Here is a 10,979-nt window from a genome sequence, read left to right on the forward strand (position 1 = left end):
ATTACGCACGAGGTAACGCCGAAGAAGAAAGGCGGGTCTCCACCTCGTCATAGAGGGGAGGAGTAAGTCGGCCCCGCTCATCCAACCCAGAACGAGGGGTTTGGCTTGAGGGGCGGAGAGAGAACGTTTGGGGAAGGTTCGAAAAGGGTGAAGGGCGGGGCCTATATAACCCGCTGCGAGATGCTCCCAAAGATGCGATGAGCTGAGAGGAGGGATGAGTTCTGGGTCCAGGAGATGCGCTGGAGACGAGCAGGTGTGACCGGGCCGCCGTGAGACGTGCCGCGCTGCAGGAGAAACGGACCAGGGAAGGAGCGCACGAGGCAGTACAAAAAAAGGAACTTCGCCCGTGCAGTTGGGACCAAAGCTCGGCTTCTTGACGGCGGTGCCTTCTGGCCCGACCGTGCCCAGCACCCGCTGAACCTTCCTTGCCTCTAAAAGCCACCCATCTCCAAGCCATTCCTTCCTGCCTGCATTTCCCCGTGTAAGTGTGATCGTCCGTCTGTCTTTAATGTTGTCGTGGGGTTTATTAATTAAGCTTGAATAGGTAAGCTAATGATTTCACTGTGTGTCTGCTCCTTCCATTTTCTGTATATAACCCACTGCTCTCGTTGCTTTGGCTTGTGAAAATACTTAATAAATCCTGTTATTCCTCCGTACTTCTTCTTCTTCTTCATTCTCGTTCGGTCGCTTTAGAGGTTTCCATATTGAGCAGCTGCGGCGCGATACTGCCAAAGTTTGGGGTGAATCGGGTTTTAGTCAGGGAAGCACTGTTCGGTCGCGGAGCCTCCGCTCGGCAAACATACCATCTTTAACTGCGTACCGTAACAATATATAAGTTGTTGGTAGTGAAGAAAATATATATAAGTTGTTGGTGGTGAAGTGAAGTAAATAAATAATATACGTTGTTGGTGGTGAAGTAAAGAAATAAATAATCCCCATCTCTTTCAATCCCCATCCCCATCCATCACCAAACACCATCCAATAAATAATCCCCATCAATCACCCATCTCTTTCAAATCTTCCCCCTTGCCCCTCCCCACCAAATCTTCCCCATCACCCATCCCTTTCAAATCTCCCCCCTTACCCCTTCCCTCCTAAACTCCCCCCACACCCCTCCCCTCCGAGACTCTCCCTCGCTCCTCCCCTCCTAGACTCCCCTCCCACCCCTCCTCCTCAAAGCATCCTCCCCACTTCCTCCCCCTTCCAACTTTCACCTTCATCTCCCCCAACCTTCTGCCTCACTCTTCCCCCTCCTCAAAAAACACCTCACTGCACCTCACCCAATCACCATCAAACCTTTTGTCTTCCCCATTCTTCCCTTTCTCCAAGCTATTCTGAAATCTCTGACACACCTTCAACAGCTCTCCCTCCCTCTTCCACATCTTACCCTACCGCTCCCCCCCCAACCCCCCTCCCCTGTTCTGTATCCGATGCTCCCCCTTCCTCTTCTTTAACAGTATGGACCTCAAACATCCGGGGCCTTCGCTCAAACTTGACTGATCTCCCCATACAGGTTGCTTCTGACAAACCAGACGTGATCTGCTTAACAGAAACTTTCCTCCTTCATGATGTCTCTGATTCCTTGGTATCTCTCCCAGATTACTCCCTCCTCCGGTATGATAGACCTGAGTCTCGTCCTGGAGGTGGGGTTGCTATCTTTATAAATAAACTCTCTTCCTCACTCGCCCTGCACTGCCCTCTCTCCACCTCACCCTCAGGAATACCTTTGGCTACGGCTTCCCCTTCGCTCCCACCTTTTGTTCATATGTGTGTTGTACCGTCCACCAAACAATGATGACTCCATCTACATCTCGCTGTCTGATAAATATGGACCAACTTCTATCTACCCATCCCAACTCTCTCTTCCTCATATGTGGTGATTTCAATTGTCACCATGCCAGTTGGCTGGGTGTAGGTACCTCTCTCACCAGCCATGGCTCTTCAGCAAAGGACTTCTGCGACTCACTGGGACTGACACAATCTGTCAATTTCCCGACCCGGATCTCAGTCAACGGAGCATCTTCTCTTCTGGACGTGGTTATGACTAACTTCCCTGAAAATGTCTGCTGCTCTTCTTCTGCTCCAATCGGCTCATCTGATCATGTGCTTGTTAAAGTGGACATCTCTCTGACCATTCTCAGGGAGCCTGCTCAGCGTCGACGAATCTGGCATTTCACTCAGGCTAACTGGCACGGTCTTCAAGCAGTCATCAATCATCTGGACTGGTCTCCCATCTCCACCGCCTCTGACATCAACTCATCCTGGGAATTCTTCCAAAGTAAATTGGTCTCTCTCATGCACAGATTTATCCCATCTCGTCTTCAGTTGTCATACCCTTCCTCCCGTCCATGGTACACGGAATCTTGTGGTGAGGCTATTGCCCAGAAACAACTTGGATTTGCTTTCCAGGAGACGAAAGCAACAGAAGGAAATATCATTTCCTTTCACAAAGCCCGAAACAAGTGTGTGTCCACCCTCAGGAGAGCCAGGAAACAATATCTCTCCGTTCTCAAGACCGAACTCTCTTATCTGTCTCCCTCTTCCAAATCCTGGTGGCGTCTGGTCAAATGTGTTTCTGGTGTTTGTTCCCCCTCCATCCCCTCCCTTACCTCAAACGGCTACACAGCTGACTCCGCACATGAAAAAGCTGAATGCCTCAACTCTGTGTTTGCCTCTAAATATTGTGTCCCAAACCCATCCCTCTCTGTACACACCATACCCAGTCGTACCCAGCTGCTCCTGGACTCTGGGTCCTTTCCTCCTGACAAGGTGGAAAAGTTTCTGTCAACCCTCAACTCTGATTCTGCAACTGGACCTGACGGCATCAGCCCATGGGTCCTAAAATCCTGTTATTCCGCTCTTTCACTCCCTCTTTCTGTTCTCTTCACCCTCTCTTTTGCTCAAGGTCAACTGCCATCTGCTTGGAAATCAGCCAACATCACTGCTTTGCACAAAAAGGTGCAAAAACAGATCCTAGCAACGACAGACCAATCAGTCTTCTCCCAATTATCAGCAAAGTCATGGAATCCATAATTGCTTCAGATATGAAATCTTTCCTCTTCTCCAATGGCTTGATCTCTGATCATCAATTTGGTTTCAGACCAGGTCACTCTACTCTGGACATGCTGCTGCTGCTGTCTCAACAATGGATGGAGGTCCTCAATGCCAAACAGGAAATTAGAGCTGTCTCCCTTGACATATCATGTGCCTTCGATACGGTCTGGCACCCCGCTCTGCTCACCAAACTCTCCTCCTTTGCTATCCATGGAAATCTCCACGCATGGCTGGCAGACTTCCTCTCTAGTCGTAGTCAACATGTGGCCCTGAATGGGTTTCTCTCATCTCCTCTTCCTGTTCAGGCTGGAGTTCCCCAAGGCAGTGTTCTGGGCCCTGTGCTTTTTCTGGTCTTCATCAATGATCTCTCTGACTCTCTTGAAAATCCTCTCTATCTCTTTGCTGATGACTCCACTCTCTGCCGTTCCATTCCTCATCCCTCAGATTGGCAGTCTGCAGCCTCCTCACTCTCTGCAGATCTTGACAAAATCACAGACTGGGCAAACAAGTGGAACATGTCTTTCAATCCTGACAAATCTCACACTCTTACGATGTCTCTCCGAAAAGACCGACTGGACAACCCTCCCATCTACTTTCTGAATAATCCTCTCCAAGAAGTTCTGTCACTCAAGCTTTTGGGTCTCACTGTCTGCGATGATCTTTCCTGGGAAAACCACATTTCCAAGCTGCCCTCCAAAGCCAGTCGCCGACTGGGCATCCTCCGTCGTGCGAAGTCCTTCCTTGGCACACCTGAGCTCCTCACCACATACAAGGCTTTCATCCGCAGCTCAATGGAGCACTGCTCTCCCCTCTGGGCTGGTGCTCCTGTGTCACACCTAGCCCGTCTTCACGCTGTTGAAACCAAAGCGTTCAGAATCATTGGAATCTCCCGCGATGACGCTATCTCCGAGGGCCTCACTCACTCACCGCAGGCAGGTTGGTGGTCTTTCCGTCTTCTACCGACTCCTCTTTGGCCTTGCCTCCCCAGCTCTCTCTGGGCTCTGTCACGCAAATATTCCTACAGGTCGCACAAGATCTGCCTGCAACCCTCTTATGGTTAAACTGCCAAATCAAGACTCTCTGCTCACCTTCACTCCTTCATTCCTCTTTTCTCCCGCCTCTAGAACAAACTCCCTCACTCTCTTCAATCCCACTCCACCCTCCAGGTGTTTAAAACAGCTGTTCACCACCATCTCTTATCTTCCCCCACCCAAAACCTTGATCTTTTCTACCCCCGCTAATTTCACCCCAATTCCACTTTTTTGAAATACCAACTTCTGTCCTGGAAGTCCTTGTTGTCCTTGTGTTTTATACTTCTCCCACCCTCCCCCCCTTCCCACGCCTCCTCCCCCCAAGCCCTCTCACTCCCACACATCTCCCTGCTCTCAAATGTTGTGTTTGTGTGCTTCCCCTTCTCTCCCCATCTTGTCTTCCGCTCCCTCTTTTTATATATTTTGTTTGTCTGGTTGATTTGTTTGTGAAGTAAATGTTAGCTCTTTCACGAGCCTCGAAATCAGTATACAAAAAAAAATCAAAAAAATTGAAGTTGTCACTGGTGAAGTGAATAAATAAATAAAAACAATTGTCAAAAGTTTTTGTGATAAATGTGATTCCCAAAGTTTATAAAAAGATGAATGTGTTTGTGTTCTGTCTGTTTGTCTAACAATGTCCGTGACCTCGTGTCATGTCCGCAGATGGACGGACCCCGAGTCTGGACCCAAACTCTGCACATCAATTGATCGAGATCTCCCGGAGCCTCAGGACGGCGACTCGAACCGTGTTCGAGAATCAGTACCCGAAACATCCTGATCGGTTTGATTTTCACACACAAGTTGTTTCCCGTGAGAGTTTCTCCTCGAGTGGTCATTACTGGGAGGTCGATGTGAGGTCGAGTCGTTTCTGCAGAATCGGGATCTGTTTAAACTCCATGGGGAGGAAACGGAGAGGTAGAGGTTGCATGTTGGGAAGGAATCCCGAGTCTTGGTGTTTAGAGAAACGTGATAACGAATACTCCGCATTACACGACGATCAATGTAACGACCTGTCCGTGCCGCGGGATCCTGAACGGTTTGGGTTCTTCTTGGATTGCGAGGCGGGAGAGTTGACGTGTTTCGGGGACTCGCGGGTCCTCTGCGTGTTCACGGGAAACTTCATGGTCCCCGTTAAACCCGCTATTGGGGTTTGGGATGATGGTGATTCCGTACATTTTGTACGTTTCGTGAAATAAACTTTCATCACGAACTGATCCCGTTATTTTGGGTTCAAATCAATAAAATCATTTACTCGTTCATGACGTTGTGATTACTGATTAATGTTTATATTATGGTAAAGTTTATATAATTTAATAAGTTCATTGTTTATCTTATTTCGTGTGAAATGAACTTTAACCCGAACTCTTCACTCTCCTCACTATACAACACGGATTCTTCTTCTTCAAATATGCGTATCATTCAAATATTACTTTTAAACCAATGTGAAGATCTATTCTGTCGATCACAGGTGCAATCAATGTGAAGATCTATTCTGTCGATCACAGGTGCAATCAATGTGAAGATCTATTTACAGGTACAACCAATGTGAAGATCTATTCTATCAATCACAGGTACAACCAAAGTGAAGATCTATTCTGTCAATCACAGGTACAATCAATGTGAAGATATATTCTATGGATCGATGGGTGGTAATGGTGATGTGAGGGATTGAAGGGAGGAATGGACAAACAGTTCAAGGAGGAGATCACGTGATCGTGACCAACCTCATTAATTGTGTGAATAATTGTTGATATTATAAAATAAAAACATTTAATGATCAAAATAATTACAATAATAGTAAAATACACAATAACGTTTAATAATAGTTTGAATAACGATGTATAACAACGGAGGGCACAATTAATGGGATGTTTGAGTGAAGAAAGTCCTTCCAGGTGGATGAAACCCTTTGTGTTTACCTGGAATGGAGCACGAGCGTTAAAAGTGAAGGTGAGTGGGTTTGGATGACAGGTGGAATGTGGATCCATGGAAGGAATTAACAGAACGTTTATCAGGTATCGCTAATCACACCGTTGGAAACATTGCCAGGTGACCTTTATTTTTTCTTTATTTTTTTTGTATACAAGATGGAGGCAAGATGAAAGCCCGCTTGGAGTTTACAAAAAAGCACCTAAAGGACTTTCAGACCGAGAAACAAGATTCTGTGGTCTGATGAAACCAAGATTGAACTGTTTGGCTTCCGTCTGGCTACTCTGCCATAAAGCCCAGATCGGTGGAGTTGTCAATTCAGAAACATGTCTGAGCAGTGATGTTTGTCCTTCTGGAAGTTTCTCCCATCTCCACACAGGAACCCTGGAGTTCAGACAGTGACTATCGGGTTCTTGGTCACCTCTCTTTCCAAGGCCCTTCTCCCCCGATTGCTCAGTTTGGCCGGGCGGCCAGCTCCAGGAAGAGTCCTGGTTGTTCCAAACTTCTTCCATTTAAGAATTATGGAGGCCACTGTGCTCTTGGGAACCTTCAATGCAGCAGAATTTTTTTTGTAGGCTTCCCCAGATCTGTGCCTCGACCCAATCCTGTCTCTGAGCTCTGCAGGCAGTTCCTTCCACCTCATGGCTTGGGGTTTTTGCTCTGATATGCATTGTCAGACGTGAGACCTTATATAGACAGGTGTGTGCCTTTCCAAATCATGTCCAATCAATTGAATTTACCACAGGTGGACTCCAATCAAGGTGTAGAAACATCTCAAAGATGATCAAGAGAAATGGGAGACACCTGAGCTAAATTTCAAGTGTCATACCAAAGGGTATGAATACTTATGTCAATGTGATATTTCGTGTTTTATTTTCAATAAATTTGCAAAACTTTCTAAAACCCTGTTTTCTCTTTGTCATTATGGGGTATTGAGTGTAGATTGATGAGGGAAAAAAATGAATTTAAACTATTTCAGCATAAGGCTGCAACATAACAAAATGTGAAAAAAGTGAAGGGGTCTGAATACTTTCTGAATGCACTGTACCTCCTGCAGAGTATCGAGCAATTGGTTCGCAATGTAAATTTTTTTTTTGTTGTTGTTTTGTATACAAGATCGAGGCTCGTGAAAGAGCGAACATTAATCACACAGAAAGACAAACAGACACAAAACAAATAACATCGGGAGCGGTAGACAAGATGGGGAGAGAGGGGGAAGGACACAAACACAACATTTGAGAGCAGGGACCGAGAGACATGGAGACATCGAGAGAACTGTGGGAGGGAGAGGGCTTTGGGGGGGAGGCATGGGAAGGGGGGGGGTGGGAGAGGTATAAAACATATGGACACTGCCAAGACTTCCAGGAAAGAAGTTGGAATTTCAAACAAGGTGGATCTGGGGTGAATTAGTGGGGGTAGAAAAGATCAAGGTTTTGGATGGGGGAAGATAAGAGATGGTGGTGAACAGCTGTTTTGAAGACCTGGAGGGAGGAGTGTGATTGAAGTGAGTGTGGGAGTTTGTTCCAGAGGCGGGAGAAAAGAGGAATGAAAGAGTGAAGGTGAGCAGAGAGCCGAGATTTCGGCAGTTTAACCATCAGAGGGTGGCTGGCAGATCTTGTGCGACCTGTAGGAATATTTGGGGGACAGAGCACAGAGAGAGCTGGGGGAGCAAGGCTGGAGAGGAGTCGGTAGAAGACAGAAAGACCACCTACCTGCCTGCGGTGAGTGAGTGAAAGGCCCTCAGAGATAGCTTCATCGCGGGAGATTCCAATGATTCCAATGATCTCGCGAGATCTTGGAGACGGCGGCAGGGATTTTCGAAGCTCCACACGGTCTCCACGTTTTTCGAAGTTAAGTCTGTTCACAATTGTATTTTGTCGAAACTGTATTTATCTTTCGGTGTGTGAAGTTATTGTGTGCAACTTTGGTTGTTTCTCGGTGTTTATCTTTCATAAATTGATCGTCTGTTTGCCGTGTCGCGAGCAAGGCCTTGTACAGTGTGCACTGTACAACCTTGAGGCTTTGTTTTTCTCTCAGTGGTCCGTCGTTTGTGATCCAATAACTTTCGTTCTCTGTATTCCCAGTCTTTTCACCCATAGCCTACTTCCTTGTGTAAATCTCAACTCAAAAAAACAAAAAAAAAAAAAAAAAAACATTTCTTTCACTGTTCTCATTCGTTTATTCATTCTTATTCGTTCGTTCGTTCTTCGACCACGTGTTTCTCCCCCATTTCCCCAGATAGTTTTCACTCATTAACCTTCAATGTTTACACTTTCCCCTCAAGTTATGTATTCCGTCATATTTTATAACACCTTTTTCTTCTTCTTCTTTAAAAGGCTGCTTTCGACTTGCTCACCAAATCAATTCATCCCAAAAAAAAAATCCATCTCCTATAGTGCCTTTTTTCTACATTCCCTAAACTCTCCTGCACTCCATCCTCCATCCAGCGTCCTTCAACGTATTTTTAACTCGAAGGTCACAAGAAACTCATTTTGCAATAAATGTTCGTTTCCCATAAATCGTACACTTTCAAAAATCCAATCTCACCCCTCCCCTCCAAATCTTCCCCATAACCCCTCCCCTCCAAATCTTCCCCATCACCCCTCCCCTCCAAATCTTCCCCATCACCCATCCCTTTCAAATCTCCCCCCTTGCCCCCTCCCTCCTAAACTACCCCCTCACCCCTCCCCGCCAAGACGCCCCCTCGCCCCTCCCCTCCTAGACTCCTGCCTCACCCCTCCCCTCCAAATCTCCCCCATATCCCATCCCTTTCAAATCCCTCCCCTTGTCCCTTCCCTCCCAAACTCCCCCCTCACCCCTCCCCTTCAAATCTCCCCACCCTCATTGCTTCTCAATTTCCCCCCTCTCACTCCCCCTCCTCAAAGCGTCCTCCCCGCTTCTTCCCCCTTCAAACTCTCACCTCCATCTCCCCCAACCTTCTGCCTCGCTCTTCCCCCTCCTCAAATAACACCTCATTGTGGCTCACCAAATCACCATCAAACCTTTTGTCCGCCCCATCCTTCCCTTTCTCCGAGCTATTCTGAAATCTCTGACACACCTTCAACAGCTCTCCCTACCTCTTCCACCTCTTCCATATCTTACCCTACCCCTCCTCCCCCCTGTTCTGTATCTGATGCTCCCCCTTCCTCTTCATTAACGGTATGGACCTCAAACATCCGGGGCCTTCGTTCAAACTTAACTGATCTCTCCATACAGGTTGCTTCTGTCAAACCAGACGTGATCTGCTTAACAGAAACTTTCCTCCTTTATGATGTCTCTGATTCCATAGTATCTCTCCCGGGCTACTCCCTCCTCCGGTATGATAGACCTGAGCCTCGTCCTGGAGGCGGGGTTGCTATCTTTATCAAAAACTCTCTTCCTCACTCGCCCTGCACTGCACTCTCTCCACCTCACCCCCAGGAATACCTCTGGCTACGGCTTCCCCTTCGCTCCCACCTCTTGTTCATATGTGTGTTGTACCGTCCACCAAACAGTGATGACTCCATCTACATCTCGCTGTCTGATGATATGGACCAACTTCTATCTACTCATCCCAACTCTCTCTTCCTCATATGTGGTGATTTCAACTGTCATCATGCCAGTTGGCTGGGTGTGGGTACCTCTCTCACCAGCCATGGTTCCTCAGCAAAGGACTTCTGCGACTCACTGGGACTGACACAATCTGTCAATTTCCCGACCCGGATCTCAGTCAACGGAACATCTTCTCTTCTGGACTTGGTTATGACTAACTTCCCTGAAAATGTCTGCTGCTCTTCTTCTGCTCCGATCGGATCATCTGATCATGTCCTTGTTAAAGTGGACATCTCTCTGACCATCCTCAGGGAGCCTGCTCAGCGTCGACGAGTCTGGCATTTCACTCAGGCCAACTGGCACGGTCTTCAAGCAGCCATCAATCATCTGGACTGGTCTCCCATCTCTACCACCTCTGACATCAACTCATCCTGGGAATTCTTCCAAAGTAAATTGCTCTCTCTCATGCACAGATTTATCCCATCTCGTCTTCAGTTGTCATACCCTTCCTCCCGTCCATGGTACACGGAATCTTGTGGTGAGGCTGTTGCCCAGAAACAACTTGCCTTCGTCTCCTGGAAAGCAAATCCAACGGAAGGAAATCTCATTTCCTTTCACAAAGCCCGAAACAAGTGTGTGTCCACCCTCAGGAGAGCCAGGAAACAATATCTCTCCGTTCTCAAGACCGAACTCTCTTATCTGTCTCCCTCTTCCAAATCCTGGTGGCGTCTGGTCAAATCCGTTTCTGGTGTTTGTTCCCCCTCCATCCCCTCCCTTACCTCAAACGGCTACACAGCTGACTCCGCACGTGAAAAAGCTGAATGCCTCAACTCTGTGTTTGCCTCTAAATCTTGTGTCCCAAACCCATCCCTCTCTGTACCCACCATACCCAGTCGTACCCTGCTGCTCCTGGACTCCGTGTCCTTTCCTCCTGACAAGGTGGAAAAGTTTCTGTCAACCCTCGACTCTGATTCTGCAACTGGACCCGACGGCATCAGCCCACGGGTCCTAAAATCCTGCTCTGCGGCTCTATCTCACCCTCTCTCTGTTCTCTTCACCCTCTCTTTTGCTCAAGGTCAACTGCCATCTGCTTGGAAATCAGCCAACATCACCGCTTTGCACAAAAAAGGTGCAAAAACAGATCCTAGCAACTACAGACCAATCAGCCTTCTCCCAATTATCAGCAAAGTCATGGAATCCATCATTGCTTCTGATATGAAATCTTTCCTCTTCTCCAATGGCTTGATCTCTGATCATCAATTTGGTTTCAGACCAGGTCACTCTACTCTGGACATGCTGCTTCTGCTGTCTCAACAATGGATGGAGGTCCTCAATGCCAAACAGGAAATTAGAGCTGTCTCCCTCGACATATCACGTGCCTTCGACACGGTCTGGCACCCCGCTCTGCTCACCAAACTCTCCTCCTTTGGTATC

The 10,979-nt window shown here is 47.5% G+C and overlaps 1 protein-coding gene across 2 annotated transcripts in view; it reads left to right on the forward strand.

Moving 5' to 3' along the window:
* Positions 1 to 5,342, forward strand: part of LOC137417177 (E3 ubiquitin/ISG15 ligase TRIM25-like) — a 63,088-nt gene extending 57,746 nt beyond the window's left edge. For both annotated transcript variants that reach the window (XM_068102989.2, XM_068102982.2), the window contains exon 8: positions 4,749 to 5,342. In XM_068102989.2, coding sequence (XP_067959090.2) covers positions 4,749 to 5,281 — 533 coding nt within the window. In that variant the 3' untranslated portion in view covers positions 5,282 to 5,342. The remainder of the gene's footprint in view (positions 1 to 4,748) is intronic.
* Positions 5,343 to 10,979: the final 5,637 nt, after the last annotated feature.

This window comes from Myxine glutinosa, chromosome 1, assembly GCF_964187855.1.
Source record: "Myxine glutinosa chromosome 1, kmMyxGlut1.1, whole genome shotgun sequence".
Taxonomy (NCBI): domain Eukaryota; kingdom Metazoa; phylum Chordata; class Myxini; order Myxiniformes; family Myxinidae; genus Myxine; species Myxine glutinosa.